At 66.7% G+C, this 16,343-nt stretch overlaps 1 protein-coding gene across 18 annotated transcripts in view; it reads left to right on the top strand.

The window, feature by feature from the left end:
- BAIAP2 (BAR/IMD domain containing adaptor protein 2) overlaps positions 1 to 16,343 on the top strand; it is a 63,446-nt gene that overhangs the window by 24,330 nt on the left and 22,773 nt on the right. For all 18 annotated transcript variants that reach the window (XR_014820545.1, XR_014820547.1, XR_014820546.1 and 15 more), the window contains exons 4-6: positions 9,158 to 9,219; positions 9,834 to 9,905; positions 10,418 to 10,555. Coding sequence is in view for 11 of the 18 variants with exons in the window: in XM_084983325.1 (XP_084839451.1) it covers positions 9,158 to 9,219; positions 9,834 to 9,905; positions 10,418 to 10,555 (272 nt within the window). In the remaining 7 variants the exon portion in view is untranslated. The remainder of the gene's footprint in view (positions 1 to 9,157; positions 9,220 to 9,833; positions 9,906 to 10,417; positions 10,556 to 16,343) is intronic.

Here is a 16,343-nt window from a genome sequence, read left to right as displayed (position 1 = left end):
GGGAGGCCAGGGATGGAACCCGCATCCTCATGGATCCTGGTCAGGTTCGTTTCTGCTGCGCCGCGACAGGAAGGCCTTACTGAGGCCTTTTAAACCTCGTCCTGCGATGTCTGGCCGGTGAAAGCTCTCCCACTTCGGCCCGTCTGGCCTGGGAGCCTGGACAGCCCGAGGGCCCTGGGTCCAGTCCCATGAGCCCACTGTGTCTCCCCCAAATTCAGGCACCACCGGGAACGTGCTGTGTCCCCCGCCCGCCCAAGTGAGAGGGACACTTCGGGGCCCCTTCGTTTACCGTCCAGCCGGGAGCCGGTGGCCCGGGAGCGTCCCTCACATCATGGGCGTCTGGGGTGGGCACAGATCTCTGCCCGTCCTCAGCACTGGCAGGAGGACAGGTCGTCAGAGCCCCTCTGGACGCTCTGTCCGCAGAGACCTCGTTGTCTGCTGACTGGTCCCTTCCCAACAGCCTGTTCTGTTTGTGTCTCACGACTCAGAGCAAATTGATGCCCGAGAAACGGTCCCCAGAAGAGCCAGTGTCCAGTTGGGGGCACGAATGGGCAGGTTAACAGGGAGCCGCCCCTGTTCTGGGGCTCCCTGTGCCAGGTGAGGACCCGGGCGTGGCCTCATGGGGCTGCCGTGTCCGCCCCCCGCTGCCCAGGCTCAGCCCACGCTCGCCTCGTCCTCCTGTCAGCAAGCTCTCCCGAAGCAGCCCCGAGCCCCCGAGAATGTGTGGCTCGGCCGGCCGCGTCCAGACGCAGGCTTGGCTCCAGGAGGCCCAGGACAGCCTGAGCATCCGAGAGCCCAGCAGGCACGGGAAGGGGCACGGCCCGACTGGCACAGGGCGGGAAGGGGCTCAGGACAGGAAGGAGGCCAGCCTGGGTGGTCGGGCTGGGGGCTGGGGACCTCCTCCTCCTTGTCCCACGACCGGGTGCCCAAGCATCCTGCTGTGGACCCAGGTGGACACTGAGGGGCCATCTGGCCTCACTCTGCTTCAGAGCAGCAGTCAGGGAGGGCGCTGGCCACTGTCACCATGGCAACGGCCATCGGTTTTTCTCCTGATTGCCCCTCTGGCTGCCTGCCATTTTTGCCTTTTTTGTAGGCGGGAGAAGAACCCTGCTTCTCCCCGGGGGAGCTGGCGGCTTCAAGGCCAGCAGGGAGGACGGTGGGCTTGGCTGATCTGGAGGGGTCCCTCGGCGCTGAGCTGCACGTCCTGTCCTGGTGGCTCTCTCAGCATGACGCCCCAGCCCTCGGCTGTCTCTCTTCCTGGATCGAGAGCTCTCAGAGGCGCCTTTCCGCTCTGGAAGCCACCAGAACATCTGAGCAGTGTGGACATTTGCTCCAGGAGGCGACGGGCACTCCTAGCCGAGTTTGAGCAGCTGAGCCCTTGGTCACCAGCAGGAAACGGGGCCTCTGGCTCCTCCTGAAATGACAGATCCTCGAGAAACAACTGTTTGGTGCCTTTGGTGGCTGCTGGTGACCAAGAAGAGACGCTGAGACCCCTGGGCAGAGAGAGTGTGTCCTGCTTGCCAGGTTCAGGTCTGGCTCTGGGAAGACAGCGCTGGAGGCCTGGTCTCCATAGAAGGTCGGATGCCTCTGTGTCCCGAGCACTGTCTGGGGCTGCTGAGGAGTGTCCCGGTGGCGCTGCCTGGAGGAGGAGGAGGAGAAAGGCGACAACTCCTGCCCACCCTGCCCAGCCCTTGCGCCACAGAGAGACACAGGCGTGCGGGTGGACGTGCTGAGGAAGAGACTGGGCCTCGGGGCCCTGCCCGGGCCTGGCTTCGGTTTTTTGTTTTTGCTTTTTGTCTTTTTAGGGCTGCACTTGCGGCATATGGAGGTTCCCAGGCTTAGAGTCAATTCGGAGCTGCAGCCACCAGCCTACGCCAGAGCCACAGCAACTCAGGATCGGAGCTGCGTCTGCGACCTACACCACAGCTCACGGCAATGCTGGATCCTTAACCCACTGAGAGAGGCCAGGGATGGAACCTGTGTCCTCATGGGTACGAGTCAGATCTGTTTCCGCTGCACCAAGACAGGGACTCCCCAGGCCTGACTTTGGATGAAAGGGCGCCAGTGGTGCCCAGCCCTGGATCACAGTGGCTGGCGCCTCCTCAGCCGGGGCCCGGCCCCGCAGGACGACACGTGTGCGCAGGCCGGGGCTTTTCTTGTCTCGTGGGCCGGTCCCCGCAGCCCTCCGCCCGCTATCCTCCTGCGGTCAGGGTGGAGCTGCGCCCTGGTTCCTGGCTGGTACTGTCCCTGTGCTCTTTCTCTGGGGCGGGGACTGTTCTGTGTGCCTCACCAGCCCAGCCCCTAGTCAGGAGACATGTGGTCTTGGCGGTTTAATTCTGGTCTGAGACGCAAACATGAGGTGGTGAGGTTCGCCCAGGCCTGGAGCCCTCACTGTGGGTGCCTGGAAGGTTGGCACCTGTCACCCCCCAGGTGGCCCCCTGTGACGCCTTCCCCCGGCCGGTGGACTGGCGCCAGGGTGAGGGCTGGTCCCCGCCCTGGGCTTGGTCCCTGCTCTGCGACAGTGGGCTCCCCACCCCCGCACTTCCCACCCCTCCCGCAGCAGGGTGCCGCCACCAGTGCGCTCCCGAGCTTGAAACCGCCTTCCGTGCCCTCCCGCGCCCTGGGTCCCCAGCTTCCTCCCGTTTGAGTTAACGGAGTCTTAGAAGCTCCACGGAGTTGCGCTCTGGACGCTTGGTCTCGGAAGCCACGCTTGCTCCTGGGGGTCACGGCGCCCTGGGGGCCGGCCAGCCCTGCGGTCGGGCGTCTGGCCCCTTGCCCCTTCCTCCTGCCGTCGCTCTCCTCCGCTGGGGGTCAGCTCAGGCCGCTGGCCGTCTTCCTGGGAGCCGTGGCCAAGCCGGTCTCCGCGGGCCTGTGTTGCTTTGGCAGAGCTGTGTTCTTTTTTAAGCCTAAGTGAGTGTTAAGTCAAATCCTCCTGAAATGCTTGTCCGCACTCCTTTGGGGTCGGGAGTTCCACGTCTGGCTCAGGAGGGGCCGTCAGGCGGAGGCCGGGCCACCCTCGCCTCCCAGGCCAGGGTTGGGGGGCTGCCCAAATCTGCCAGGTGGGCCAGACCCTGGGGCCGCGTCCCCCGCTGGCCCCGTCCGGTCCCCGGCCCACAGACCCTCTCCGTGCTTGTCGTTTCCAGATTTGTAAGACCATGTGTTTTTTCTGGAAGGATAAAGGAAAGCCAAACAGCACCCCAGATCTTAAAAGTGTCAGCGTCGCAAAAGACGCGGCGCGAGCGAGCCCTTCTGGATTGGAGACCGTAGGCTCCGGCGCCACGGAGGGGAGAGAACTCTGGTGCCGCTGAACGTTGCTGCCTCGTGACCCAGACTAAGCCTGTTTGTGACGCGCGTTCCAGAGGCTCAGAGAGCGGTTCCCAGGAGCAGAACGCGGACTGCCCAGCGGGAGGGAGGCCTGAGGTCCAGGGCGGGGGAGCTCCCGGACGGCGTGGCAGGACCTCCCAGGGCTGGTGGCTGCTTGTCCGGGTCGGGGTGGCCGGGGGCCGGCGCCCACGAGGCCAAGCTCTCCGGGGCAGATGCCAACATGCTGGCCACGCCGCGACGCCCGCTCCTGTCTCGGTGGCTCAGCTGGAAGGCGTGTGCACGGCACGCGCACGTGTGTCAGCGCTGGGGAGCGTGTGGGTGTTGGCGGCTCTTGTGCAGCTTTCCGGAGGTTTGGGGGGCTGGGCGGGGAGGAGGGTGTTCTGTCTCCCCAGCCTCAGAGAGCAGCCATCAGGGCCCTGTGACCTCGGGGCCCTGTGTTGCTGGACCCCTCCAGCCACTCTAGGTGCCCTGGGGTCTGCTTGGCGCCTCGTTGAGCTCAGGTGGGGGCAGGGCGGCGCCTGTGCTGCAGGGCGGGCCTTCCTGCCGGACGCCTCCCCGGGGTCTCTGTGCCGCTGGCATCCTCTCGTCCCCCTCCTGCCTCTTCACCCGCCGTGGTCTTTCTGCCTGTCCCGGGAGAGCGTTTGGGCGCCACGGTCTCTTGGACCGGCACCTGCGCGGTGCGGGGATGAGGGTGAGCGCGCCCCGGGCTGTGAGCAGGTCGCCTTTATCTCTGTGACAGCTCAGCTCCTGGAGTCTGGGCCTTTTAAAGACCGGTCGCTGCCGTTTTCTCAGTCGTCTGGAATCCTTTATCTCTTCCCAGAGGCCCCAGTTTAGGGAAACGCTTGAGCGTCTTCCTTCTTCTCAGGCCTGGGTCCTGCGTCCCCAAACGTGTGTGCGAAGCGGCCGGAGGGCCCGCCGTCTCCTGCTCGTGCCGGCGGCTCTGTTCTGTCCACACAGGATCTTATCCTTCTCCGCGTCTGCTTAGGAGACGTGCCGTCACGGCGGGTGACCCGGCCTTGCCTGGAGCGCTGAGCGAGCCTGGGGGACCTCCGTGGGCCTGGTCCCCGCGTGGGCCCTCCCGACGGTCGAGCGCGTCGCCTCGCTCCCTCTGCCGGCGGCCCCGCGTCTGCCCTTTCCTCCCGTCGGCGGTGCCTTCGGTCCCCCGGTGCTGGTCGGCCCTGGCCCTTGGACGGAGGGTGTCCTGGGGTGGTGCACGTTGCTGACGGTCTGTCGGGAGCGTCTTTGTGTCCGTGGTGAGGCGAAATGCTCGGAGAAGAGAAGCAGGCCCACGGAGCCCTGTCTCTGGCTCACGACCCAAAGCTTTGGCAGAAGCCAGCTCCTGCTGGTGCTCCCTGAGGGGGCCCCCACCCTCCCGGCTCAGCTTGGAGGCGAGAGGGACACTGAGTCACCCAGACGTGCGGGCGAGGCGGCCCTCGTGGGATCCGTTCCCACGGGTGTCTGCGGCCTTGTCTTCCCGAGGATTCAGACGAGCCTGGAGCAGGGCCGGGCCCCTCGGGGGTGGTGCAGGCGCCTGGGGGGGCGCTGACCCGGTCCCCCCCAGCCCCGGGTCTGCTGGCCTGTGGACACCCGGGGATGCCCCGGAAATCACGTTGGGGAGGCGAAAAGCAGAGCAAACAGTTCAGATCTGTCTTCGAATAAGCCTGTCGTCGGGGAGAGCCGGTGGGCCTGGCGCCGCTGTAAGCGCCCGAAGCAGAAACGCCCAATGTCCACTGAGAGATGTCCGTGGACAACCGAAGAGGTCTGTTCCCCGGCCGTCATCCAGCCGTCCAGGGGCCGAAGCGCTGACACACGGCCAGGCCTGGAGCCTCAGACGTGCTTGGCGAGGAAGCCGGACACAGAGGGCCTGTGTCGTGTTAAGGGCCCCGCTGCTATGGAACGCCCCGGACAGGGAGACCCGTGGAGACAGGACGTGGATTCGCGGCCGCCTGGGGCTGGAGGGAGAGGGGAGCGACCGCTGATGGGGACGCTTCTCCTGGAATTCAAGGTGGTGGTTGCTTGACCTTGAGAGTGTCCTTGGGGACGGAGTGGCCTCTCGGGGGCACTCACAGGCCTGGGCTCCAGCCCTCCCTGTCCAGCCGCCCAACTCCAGCATTGTCTTGCCACCAGAAGGCGGGGCCAGCTCCTTCTGCCTGTTCCGAAGGCGAGGCCACCGCCCTAGGGGACAGTTCTCTCGAGCCTGGCTCTGGAGGCCCCCTGGCCTCTCCGCGGGGACGCGTGGCCCGTATCCTGGCAGAAGTACAGGGTGTGTGTGTGTGTGAGCAAGCGTGCCGGCCGCCCCAGCCCCTGCCTTCTGCTGGGGGAGGAGAGTCGCCAATGGCACTCCCCCCCCCACCCCCGTCTTAACCCCAGAGGCGCGGCATCCCCGTCCGAGAGCACCGGGCGTTGAAGGTCCTGAGCTGGGGGTGTGTGGCCGCCCCGTGGGGTGAGGAGGGGGTCGCCTCTTCTCGGCCGCACAGTCCCAGGTGCGCCCGGTCTCCTCCCCTGTCCCTGCCCCCACGGTCTGCCCCCTCCCCGGGGCCCGTGTGGCTGGGCAGCCCTCTCACCTGCTGCCCCTCTGTTGACACTCCTCGCGGGCGGTCCTTGCGGGGGGTGGTCTCTAGCGACTTACCCCACCCGTCTGCTGTTTGCTCTGGCGGGGCTGCTATTTTAAACCTGTGCTGTGGCCCAGCCTAGGCTTCCAGTGAGGCCTCCTCTTCTCACGGGTGGGGGTTGGGGGTGGGAAGGTGTCCTGGGGAGGGTGGGGGCCATGGGGGCCTAGGGCAGTGTCGCTACGTCATGCTGTCCTTTGAGCCCAGAGCAGGAGGGAGGCCCAGGGGACCCACAAACCAGAACCTTCTGGAACCCGCCCTGGGGGATCTGGAGGGGCTGAGATAAAGGGACAAGGGAGTGTCGGCCCTGGTGCCTGGTTCTGGGCACAGCCTCGTCCTCTGCAGCTGGCCCAGTGTGCCCCACAGCACCGCTGGGTCCAGTGCCTGGTGGTGGCACACTTACTCGCACCTCTGCTGTGCAGGTGTCATGCGTTGTGGCCTCCTGCACCTGCTTGTAAAATGCAGTTTGAAATCCCCCCCATGCAGCCCAGCTCCCTTGGCCACTGGCTTGCTGCTCAGAGCCCTGCGCCAGCTCCCTGCCATGCATGCCCAGGAGGGGGCACAGATGAGGCTTGAGGCCGGGGCTCCAGCGAGCAGAGCTGGGGTGGGGTCAGTGACCAGAACCCCTCAGAAGCCTCACGCAGTCTTCTTGGCAACAGGACTTCCGTTTCTAAAAGATCTGCTGTGTGCTGTCAGTGTTTTTCAAACATTCTTGAACTAGTTGTCCGAGGCCTTTTGAGGAAGTCCGTCCTTTCAGCTTCGTCTGGGTGTTAACATAATTCTGGGGCCTCGGGCGTGACCAGCAGCGTGAGCTCCTCTGCCGGCATTTGCTCTGAGTCTCATTCACGGACTCGGAGTTCTTGAGGGAACCCTTGGGGCCAGAGGGTGACGTGTGGGTCTGGATTTCCCGCGCACTGTGCCTGACGCGCAAGGCGGGGTGCCCGCCGTGCAGATCAGGTGGGAGCAGTGAGGGGCCGTGGCGGTGTCAGCCTCACCCCGAGTGGGAGTGGGGGCTGCGCCGGGCAGGCTGCTGGCAGCCTGGCCTTGTCGCCTGGGCTGCCTGCTTGTATCTGTCCTGGTGGGTCCCTTTCAGCCGAGGACAGGGACCAGGCTCCTTCATGCCCTGTTCTGTCCCCGTTGTCCTTGGCCGGTTCCCTGACTCAGTGACCCCCCCGCAGTCGGGATGGGTGGGAGTAGGGTCAAGGCCGGCAGAGGATGAGGCAGACCTGTCTTGCTGGGGCTGGTCAGCCTCCGCTCCCTCCTCCGCCACGGCCCCTCCCTGCCCCGCCGTGCCTGGCAGCACCTTCAGGTCCTGAGGTCGGGCTGCTGCTTGGAGCCGGAGTGGATGTGACTCCCAGGGCCTCCGGGCCCCCGATAGACGTGCCCCTCTGCCAGGCCCTGCCCTCGTCCGCAGCCCTTGTAGGCGTCATCACGTTGAACTGGGGGTTGAGCCCAGGAGCTCCGGGGGCTGCTTGTGCGCCTGCCCGTCCTCTCCCTGCAGCTCCTGGGCGGGCGTGGTCCTGGAGGCAGGCCCTGTGTGGCTGGCCCTGGTCCTTGTGGGCTACCTGGTCACAGCCGCGTGTCCACGGGGCACAGCAGCGCCCAGGGCCGCTGGGAGCGGGGGCGACTCGGGCTCACACGCGTCATCACGTGTGTACTCAGCACACCCACACACAGCACGGCCGCACACGCTCACACCCACGCCCTGTGCATCCACGCACCTGCTGCCCCCACCCACCTGCACAGACACTGCACTAGCGCCCACATGTTCACCCACACGCTCCCGCTTGCTCTCTGGCTCAGGCCCTGCTCCCTGCATCTGCCGGGGCCTCAGGCCGGGCCGGGGTGACTTCCCTTCTCCGCTGCGGCTGTGAGCAGCGTGGTGCTTTGGTGCAGGGCTGGGCCGTTTCTTCCCCTCAGCGGGGGTGAGGGCGGGGGGGGGGTGTCTGTGCGCCTCACACAGAGCCTGGGAAGGGTCTTGGCACCATTGGCACGGGGCGGGCTGGACAAAGCCTGGCTACGTGTGTCTGACCCCAAGCCCCAGTGGTCCTGCCAGTGTGCCCCCATCTCCCGATGTGGTGGCGCATCCCAGGTGACCCCCCCCCACCCCGCCCCGAAGCACTCTTGTGGTTTCCTCCTCTCTCAACTGAAATCCGCGTGTCTGGGACGGGGGCAGGCCTTCGGGAACCCAGCCCAGCAGCGCCCAGAGTGGGAACTCAGAACTCAGGCTGTGGGCGGGGGCGCCCCGTGGCTGGAGAGGCCACCCTCGCCGGGCCCTGCAGGGTGGAGACCAGCCCTGCGGCCGCTTAACAGCCCGCTGACCTTGGCCTGCCCCGAGGATTGGCGATTCCGTCCGTGAGGCACGGGGTCGCCGTCAGTGGTCGTCCCGCCCTGTGGTCATCGGAGGCAGCTGCGCTTCTGGAAGGGAGTGCGACCCTGGGGCCTTGGAGGGCAGGTAGCATCGTCCTCTGAGGCGGGGTCCTTGAGATTGTTCTGCTCTCCAGCTGGTTTCGAGGGGAACAGGGGTGCCTCTCCAAAGGATCCCTGGTCACGTGACCCCCGCGTGGCCTGGACGGGAGCAGAGGAGGCCATCGAGGTGTAGACAGTGCCCTGGGGACAGGGTCCGTCAGCAGGTGGCCGCCCCCGGGGACGGGGATGGGCCCTTCTCTGTGCCCACAGTGTGGGGTCAGCGCCCGCCTCTGGCAACGGCCGCTTAGCAAATATCTGCCTGTGGGACGAATGCAGCCTGGACTGCCCTTTCCAGACCCACCCTCTGCAGAGAAGGAAAATAGCCGTTTGTCTGCAGGGGTCTTTCATGGGCCTTGCGGGTGTGGGCGGCCGCCCTGAGGGTCTTTGGAAGCGGGCACCCTTGAAGGGGGTTCCTTTGCTCTGGCGTCATCTGGGTCTGGGGCGGGTGGGCTGGTGGAGCCTGGCAGCATGAGAGAGGGGAGCGCCTGTGTTCACGGGGGTCACCCGCAGCGAGCCCCCACCGCCACCACGAGCCTGTGCACTTGAGGTCTGGCATCCCCGCCGTTCTGGAATTTTCCATCTTCTCTTGGCCATGTCACCTGGAGGTGCACCCTTCCCCCTCCACCCGTGCCCCCCCGGCGCCCCCAGCTTGCTGGCCCCCGGACCAGGGTGCCCGTCCGGCCAAGGAGGGGGGTCGGGACAGTGGTTCCGCGCAGCTCACTCCCGCTGCTTTCTCTGCTGCCATCCGCCTCCAGGGGACGTGCTCTTCCAGATGGCCGAGGTCCACAGGCAGATTCAGAACCAGCTGGAGGAAATGGTGAGTGACGGGCCCAGGGCGGTCCCTGGAGGGATGGCAGTGCAGGTGGGCAGCCCCCTCAGAGGACGGGAGGAGCTGGGCGCGGGCTTCGGCCCTGCGTCCTCCGGTCAGACGCAGCAAGGCCGGGCCGTGCCCAGGACAGAGGTCACACACCGGGAAGGTGACCACTGTGGGGGCCGGGGATGTACTGACGGACCCAGGAGGAGAGGGCACGGCCAGATGGGGTCTCGTGGCCTAGCTGGCCAGGGGCTAGGCAGGGACACTGGGGGTGCGGGCCTGGGAAAGCACAGGCATATGCCCCACTTGTAGACCCTCCAGCCCCCCACCCGGCAGGTCAGAGGCTCAGGTCAGCTTGTGTCTGAAGTCACTGTGGTCCATGGGGAGGCAGAGCCTCCGTGCCTGTCGAGGGTCCAGCTTCAGTTTAGCACGTGGTCCTGGGGCTGCCTGGCTCCGTGGGGCCCACTGTCCTGCACGGTCGTGGATCGGAGGGCTTCTCTCTCACGTTGGGGTGCCCAGTGCCAGGTGCCACAGTCATGGTGGCTGCCTGCCTCCCCCGGCGGCCCCCACCCTGGGCCGCAGGTCAGAGCTCACCGCTGCTTTCTCTCCGTGTCCAGCTGAAGTCTTTTCACAACGAGCTGCTCACGCAGCTGGAGCAGAAGGTGGAGCTGGACTCCAGGTACCTGAGCGTAAGTAGCCCCGCCCCCGCCCTCTGGGTTACCTTGGGGGGTTGGGGGCCTGCTGCTGTGCTTGAACCCTCCCTCGGCCCGAAGGGTTTCCGGTTCCTGGGAGCTCCCCGTCCCGAGGGGTCCCTGCTGGCCCTCTCATGCACACGCCTGTGTGCGGCTAAGCGTCGTCAGCGGGCGGACCCTCAGTCTGGTGTCCCGTGACCCTGGTTCCACTGCCCTGGGCTTTCAGCCGCTTTCGATAAAGAGGACGGTGTGAGCGGCCCCCCAGGAGCCTGCCTGACCTCCTCTGACCTGTGCCGTTTCCCTGCCCTGTCGTCTCTGCACCATCCACCACGCGGGATGGGCACGGGGAGGCTGGGCTGGCTTTCCCAGCCTGGTCTTCATCCCTGGGGGGCGGGGCTGAGGTCCTTGGGGTGCCCCCATGGGGTTTGCAGCTGGGTGATTCCTGCTACCCTCCGGGCGAGAGGGATGTGCTGATCCACCCCAACTGCGTTTTGTCGTCTGATTTGCAGGCTGCGCTGAAGAAGTACCAGACGGAGCAAAGGAGCAAAGGGGATGCGCTGGACAAGTGCCAGGCCGAGCTGAAGAAGCTCCGCAAGAAGAGCCAGGGCAGCAAGAACCCGCAGAAGTACTCGGACAAGGAGCTGCAGGTGGGGCTCGGCCGCACCGCCGCGTACAGGACAGGGGTTCTTGCTGGAGGGGCCCGAGGGGGCTGGCAGCTCTGGTCTGGGTGTGGGACAGGAGCCTGCTTGTCTGTCCCCCTGGGCTCAGCGCGCTCAGATTCTCAGCCATTGAAAGCGCACAGTTGAGTGGCTTGAGTGCCACCCCTTCCGATGGCAGTGGGCAGGGCCAGGCTCCGCTCCGCCGTGGGGTGCACTGGGGCGGCAGCCTGCAGCCTGGGCGGGGGCGGAGGCTCTGCCAGAGGAGCAGAAACACGGAGGGGCTCTTCCCGCCTGTCCCCGGGGTCCCCGCCCTAGAGACCCCAGACTGTTGCCCTGACTCCAGGGTGGTTGCTCGCTCCAGAGCTGCTGGCAGGCAGACGCTGACTGGCTCAGCACACAGCAGCCCCGTGGTGTGTGGCAGCTGGCGTCGCAGGGTGCGGGAGGCAGCCCTGGTGGCCTGCGTTCTATGCGGAGGGGCGGGCAGGCATTTAGGACAGCGTGGCCCGTGATGGGCACGGCCCCGATGCCCCGATTCCCCAGAACCCTGCAGCCGGTTGACACAGATCAGGCCCGCAGACGCTGCCCTCCAGCCCCACGTCTCAGATACGGAGGGGAAACAGGACGGCCCCCTGGCTGCAGGTGCAGTGGTACCCTCTAGCTGAGGCCCTGCCTTTCCTGCCAGCTGTCAGGGCGGTGAGCCTGGGGCACCCCACGCCTCCACAACCCGCCACCTGGACGCCGCTGCCCGTGAGCCTCTCTGGAGCATGTGCCCGTGTGCACGCAGTGTAGCCAGGCAGGCCCCCTGCTCCCCGGCCTCTGTGCCCCTGTGTACGCGGGGCTCCTCGCTCAGACGTGGGCCTTAGAGTCACGGCGACGGCTCCTGCCTGACCCGCCCCTCCCCGTGTGGGGTGCGTCTCCTAGGACGCCCATGACCGGCCAGTGCTGCTGCGGGAGCCCCCTGTGTCCTCCTGGGGGCGGGGGCGGGGCTGTGAGGCGGCGGCGGCTGGAAACGCGCCCCCACCTGAGCCCGCGCGTGTCCGCTTTCCTGGTCTGTGGCCTTTGCTCTGAACGCCTTGCTCCCTGCCTGGGAGGGCGGTGGTCTCCGCAGCGGCCCGAGGGAAGCCCAGGGCTGGTTTGCGGCCTGGTGACAGGGACAAGGGGGGGCCGGCTCAGCCAGGGGTTCAGCCTCTTGTTCAGAGTGCTTTTTTTTTTTTTTTTTGGTAATAGCTTCGCCGAGAGAGAATTCACATGCTATTCAATTCAGCTGTTGAAAGCGCCCAGCTCAGGGGCTTTGAGAGCCTCTGCAGGCTCGTGTGGTTGTCACCACAGTCCGTTCCCAGGGTTTTCACCACCCGCAAAGGAAGCCGGTGCTGTAAGCAGGCCCTCCCGCCGTCACCCCGGCTGCGCGCCTGGGCTCGGGCCACAGGAAAGGCCTTTGGCGGCGGCTGCTTGCGCTCAGTGTGGTGTTTTCGAGGTTCAGCTCCCGTGAGATGCGTGTCGGTGCCTCACTCTGGGTTGTTGGTGCCTGTGTCTTGTCCCCCTTCTTGGCCACGTACTCAGAGGCCCCGTCCTGGGCTGCGGCCTCTGCCGGGACGAGCTGGCCCCGCACCGCCGCTGGTGCTCCTGCGACTGGGAGGCTGGGAGGTGACAGGCCGGCGCGTCGCTGCGTGTAGGTGGCTGTCGACGCCCACGCGGCACGGAGCCACACGGCCTGAGTCATCGTGACTCTGCTGCCTCGGGTTCCCGCCCCCCTCGCCTGCCACCCCCTCCACCCACTGCAGAATCTCTCTCCTGGAGGGGGGGGGCCCTGCCCGCTCAACGCCAGCCTGGGCAGGGCCCAGAGGGTGGGCTCGGCGCCCCCTGCCGTGCAGGCCCCGTCTCTCCGGACGGGCGGGTGGGGGCCCTGGCGGTGGGTCCCCCACGCGGTGAGGCCACCACATCCTCCTTGGTGCCCCGGGGCCTTGGAGACAGCGGTGCTGACTTTCCTGCCCAGGGCAAGGGTCAGCCCCCGCCCGAGGCTCCCCTCTGCCCCGTGTCCTCAGCGCGGCCCGGCTGCCCTGGCGGGGCTCCTGGTGGCCTCCTGTTTACCCCACGCGGCCCTGGCTGTCGGGTCGGGTTTGGTCATGGGAGCTCCACATCCGCTCCAAGCCCTGTTTCCCTGTTGGCGAGGCGGGTCCCCGCCTTCCCTGAGCAGGGACAGCACCAGGTCACCACCCCCCCGCCCTCTGTATCCTCTCGGTCCCCGCTTTGCGTCCACAGGCCCACTGTCCTCCTCCCCCATCCTTAGACGCCTGGGAGCTGCGCTGCCGGGCTTGGCCCAGGGGACCGTGACCCCCGGGGCGCTGGGGGCTGTGCTCCTCAGTGTCCCTCTCGGTGCCTGGCACAGGCTGGTCCCATGGTGACAGGCGGCACGGGCCGTTACACTGATTATCTTTCCAAGGTGGGAGGCAGAGGGACGGTCCTTGTGTTTCTCGTTCCTGAGGGGCAGGACCCGAGAGGCCAGGCCAGAGCGCCGTGGGCCCTCGCCCCATGTCTGTGCTGGGAGGTGGGTGCCCACTGTGTGCTGAGTCGGCGGAAGGCGCGCCAGCCGCCCCCAGAGGCCGTCTCTGGCCTGCCCGGCTGCCCTGTTGAGGTGTCCTGTGCTTGGGCTGCTTCTGGGTTTTGGCCCCTTTGCAGACCTGGCCGGGAGTCAGGGTCTGACACCTGCTCTGAGGCATGGCTGCTGGGGGCCCTTTGGTGTGGGCCCCCCCCCCCCGCCCCCCAGCAGCAGGCAGGTGAGCTGAGCTGGCCCCGCCCCCTCTGGAGGGGGTTCTGGCTTGGGGCGGGAAGCTCTGGCCGAGGATGCGGCTGGTTTGAGACACTCTTTCCTGAGGAAGAGCAGGACCGATTGTTAGAGCCGCTGACCCCCCAGCCCTCGCACGGGCCACCCAGGTAGCGAACTAGCCGCAGGGGCAGCTCCGTCCTTCCAGCCTCACCTGGACCGGTAGGACGTCTCTGCTGTTGGACCTGCTTGCTCCCAGCAGATGTGCTGCATGCGCAGTCAGCGGGTGGGGTGGGAACCCAGCTCGTTGGGGCCCCGGGGGAGGGGGGCAGTGACCCCAGGAGGCGGCTGAGACCTGAGCCATGAGCTCCGCGCTCTGATGCCCCCCCACTCCCTTGGAGCCTCTCGGAGTCCCCAGGGTCCCTTGCACCCCAGGGGTCTTCACAGGCAGCCAGCCCAGTGGGTAGCACAGGCAGGTGGAGGTGGCACTGGGGCTGACAGGGAGCCGCAGCTCCTCTGGGGGTGGTGGGACACCAGATGGCTGCCGCCCTGCAGCTCTGGTCTCCAGTGGGTTCAGGTGTGGGTGAGCTCAGAGCTCCCGTGCTGGGCGATCCCTGGGGCGGTCAGTGCGCCTTCTGGAGTCCCTGGCCCGCCTGCTCCCCTCCCCAACCTGAGCACGTGTAGGACCCTCGCCTGGGACAGTGGGTTGGGTGCTAGGCAAGGGCGACCCTTGGAGCAGCTGCACGCTTCCCCAAGGCCCCTCTGCTGCTGGCACGGCAGAGGCGCGTCCCCTCGCGCCAGCAGCCAGGCCAGCGGCTCAAGCTGCCGGGAGGATGGGCTGTGCCTGGCGGTCACTGTCCCGGGGTGGTGAGGGGCTCGGGTGGGCAGTGGAGCTGCTCCACCCTGCCCTCGGGAGGAGAGCCAGCATGCCTGTCTGTCCGCCAGTCTGTCGGCGGCCGGCCCCCGAGTGGGACTGGGTCAGAGCCGGCCGTTTTCAGGACCTGCTGATAATTGCGGCTGCTCTGGGATCTCCACCAAGAAAACTGGTTTTGATTATAGGTCAGGAACAGGCACTGAGAGGCCTTTGGGGCGCAAACTAGGACAGAGGGTTCTTTCTAGAAGCAGGGAGTGCGGCAAGTGCCAACCGCAGAGCCAAGGGCGCTCCCCACTCCTCTGGTCATGTTGCCAGGCCAGGTGCTGCCCGCTGTGCCCCTGGGTGCGGAGGGCACTGCAGGGAACAGTCGGTGGGGGACGTGCCGTAGCCCAGCAGGGTGTGGCCCTAGGCCTCCTCCAGCAACCTGGCTCTTTGGCCCGGGGGCACGCGGCCAGTGGCTGCCCCGCAGCCCCACCATCAGGGTTCTCAGCAGCGCTCAGGGGGATGGTGCTGGCCGCTGGCCCCCAGGGCTGGGTGTGGCCAGCGCGAGAGCGTCCCGGGTGGGGCTGGGCAGGCTCTGGGAGCCTGACCCCCGCAGACCCTGAGGGACTCTGGCGAGGACGTCTCCCACGCTGCTGGCCTGGGCCCCACCTGCATGCAGCGCAGCTCTGGTAAGGAGATGAGCAGACAGGAGCCCTCGTCCTCCGAGGGTCACGGAGGACACGGGAGGACCCAGCAGCTGCTTGCGCCTTTGGGATGCACAGGGTGTGCGGGAGGCAGGGCGTCCTTCCTGCCCCCGGTGTGGTTCTGAGCGCTGAGGGAGGGCCGCCAGGGCTGAGGCAGAGGTGAGAGCCGAGGAGGAGGAGGAGGCTGGAGGCCAGAGGCCGGTGGCTGGGCCTCGGCAGGGCCGGGGTCACCCACCAGGTGGGCCAAACCTGCTGCCCGGGCGCGGAGGACCAGGGCCCTGGAACATCCCTGCTGCCCAGCGCCTGGAGCTGCCGGGCCGGGCGGGCTCCTCATTGGAGGTCAAAGGCCTGAGGCCCCAGCACCCCCCGCCCAGGGCTGCGGTGACGAGGGGCTCAGAGCAGGGAGCCCCAGATCTGCCCTGACCCCTTCCCGGGCCCTCTGCGACGCGGTGCGGGCGTCGCCGGGGCCTGGCGCCGACCGAAGGAGGCGGTGCTGGGGCTTGTGCCCCTCACCGGGTCCCCTTGTTCCCGGAGGCGCATCCAGATCACGGTCTGAGGAAGGGGAGAGATGGCTTCTATTTAAAGGGTGTGTAATTAACAAGGCGAAAACCAAATAACGGTAATTTAGACCTTCAGCGAGGCTGACGGCAGAGGCTGGTGCCGTTACTGCCGGAGTTGACGGCCGTGGTTTAAGCCCTTGTGCGGCTGCTGTTCTCATTTTAAGACACTCTGGAGTGAAAGGCCCCTGTGGACACGGCGCCACTGCCTCCTGGCAGTGAGGGGCCTCCTGGAAACACCCGGGAGACGCCGGAGGCCGCTGATCCTCCTAGGGGCTCCATGTCCGGAGACGGTGTGGGGATGCCGGGTCCTCTGGGGGGCGCTCCCCGCCCCGGCCCCTCCCCCAGACAAAGCCGTGGGGCCCGGGCCATCTCCCTGGACAGCACCGTGGGAAGCCGGGGTATCGCCGTCAGGGCTGGGAGGGGAGGGCTTTCAAGGGCACCTCCAGGCACACCGAGAGGTAGCCACGTACAGACGCAGAAAGAAGCAGGCGAAGATGGTTTCAGTGGGTTTCGTTTGGCCCTGGAGTGATTTCACGACGTTGCTAGTGAGAGGCTTTGCCGAGTCTTTGAAAGTGGGAGTGGAGCTCCCGTCGTGGCGCAGTGGTAACGAGCCTGACTGGCATCCATGAAGACAAGGGGTTGATCCTTGGCCTTGCTCAGTGGGTTAAGGGTCCAGGGTTACCGTGAACTGTGGTGTAGGTTGCAGAAGCAGCTCGGATCTGGCGTTGCTGTGGCTGTGCTGTAGGCTGGCAGCTACAGCTCCGATTCAACCCCTGGCCTGGGAAGAACCTCCATATGCTGCAGATGCGGCCCTAAAACACACAGAAAAAGGAAATGGGATGGGAATCCTGCATTGTAAGAACTGTCGGGGTCCCGGGAGGCAGGCGCTTCTGCG

The sequence above is a fragment of the Sus scrofa genome, chromosome 12 (genome assembly GCF_054392235.1).
Source record: "Sus scrofa isolate SSC_HxYL_T2T_F1_AM1 chromosome 12, Sscrofa_HxYL_maternal_Yorkshire_Landrace_v2.0, whole genome shotgun sequence".
NCBI classification, from domain to species: domain Eukaryota; kingdom Metazoa; phylum Chordata; class Mammalia; order Artiodactyla; family Suidae; genus Sus; species Sus scrofa.
This window is presented reverse-complemented; position numbering and strand designations above follow the sequence as displayed.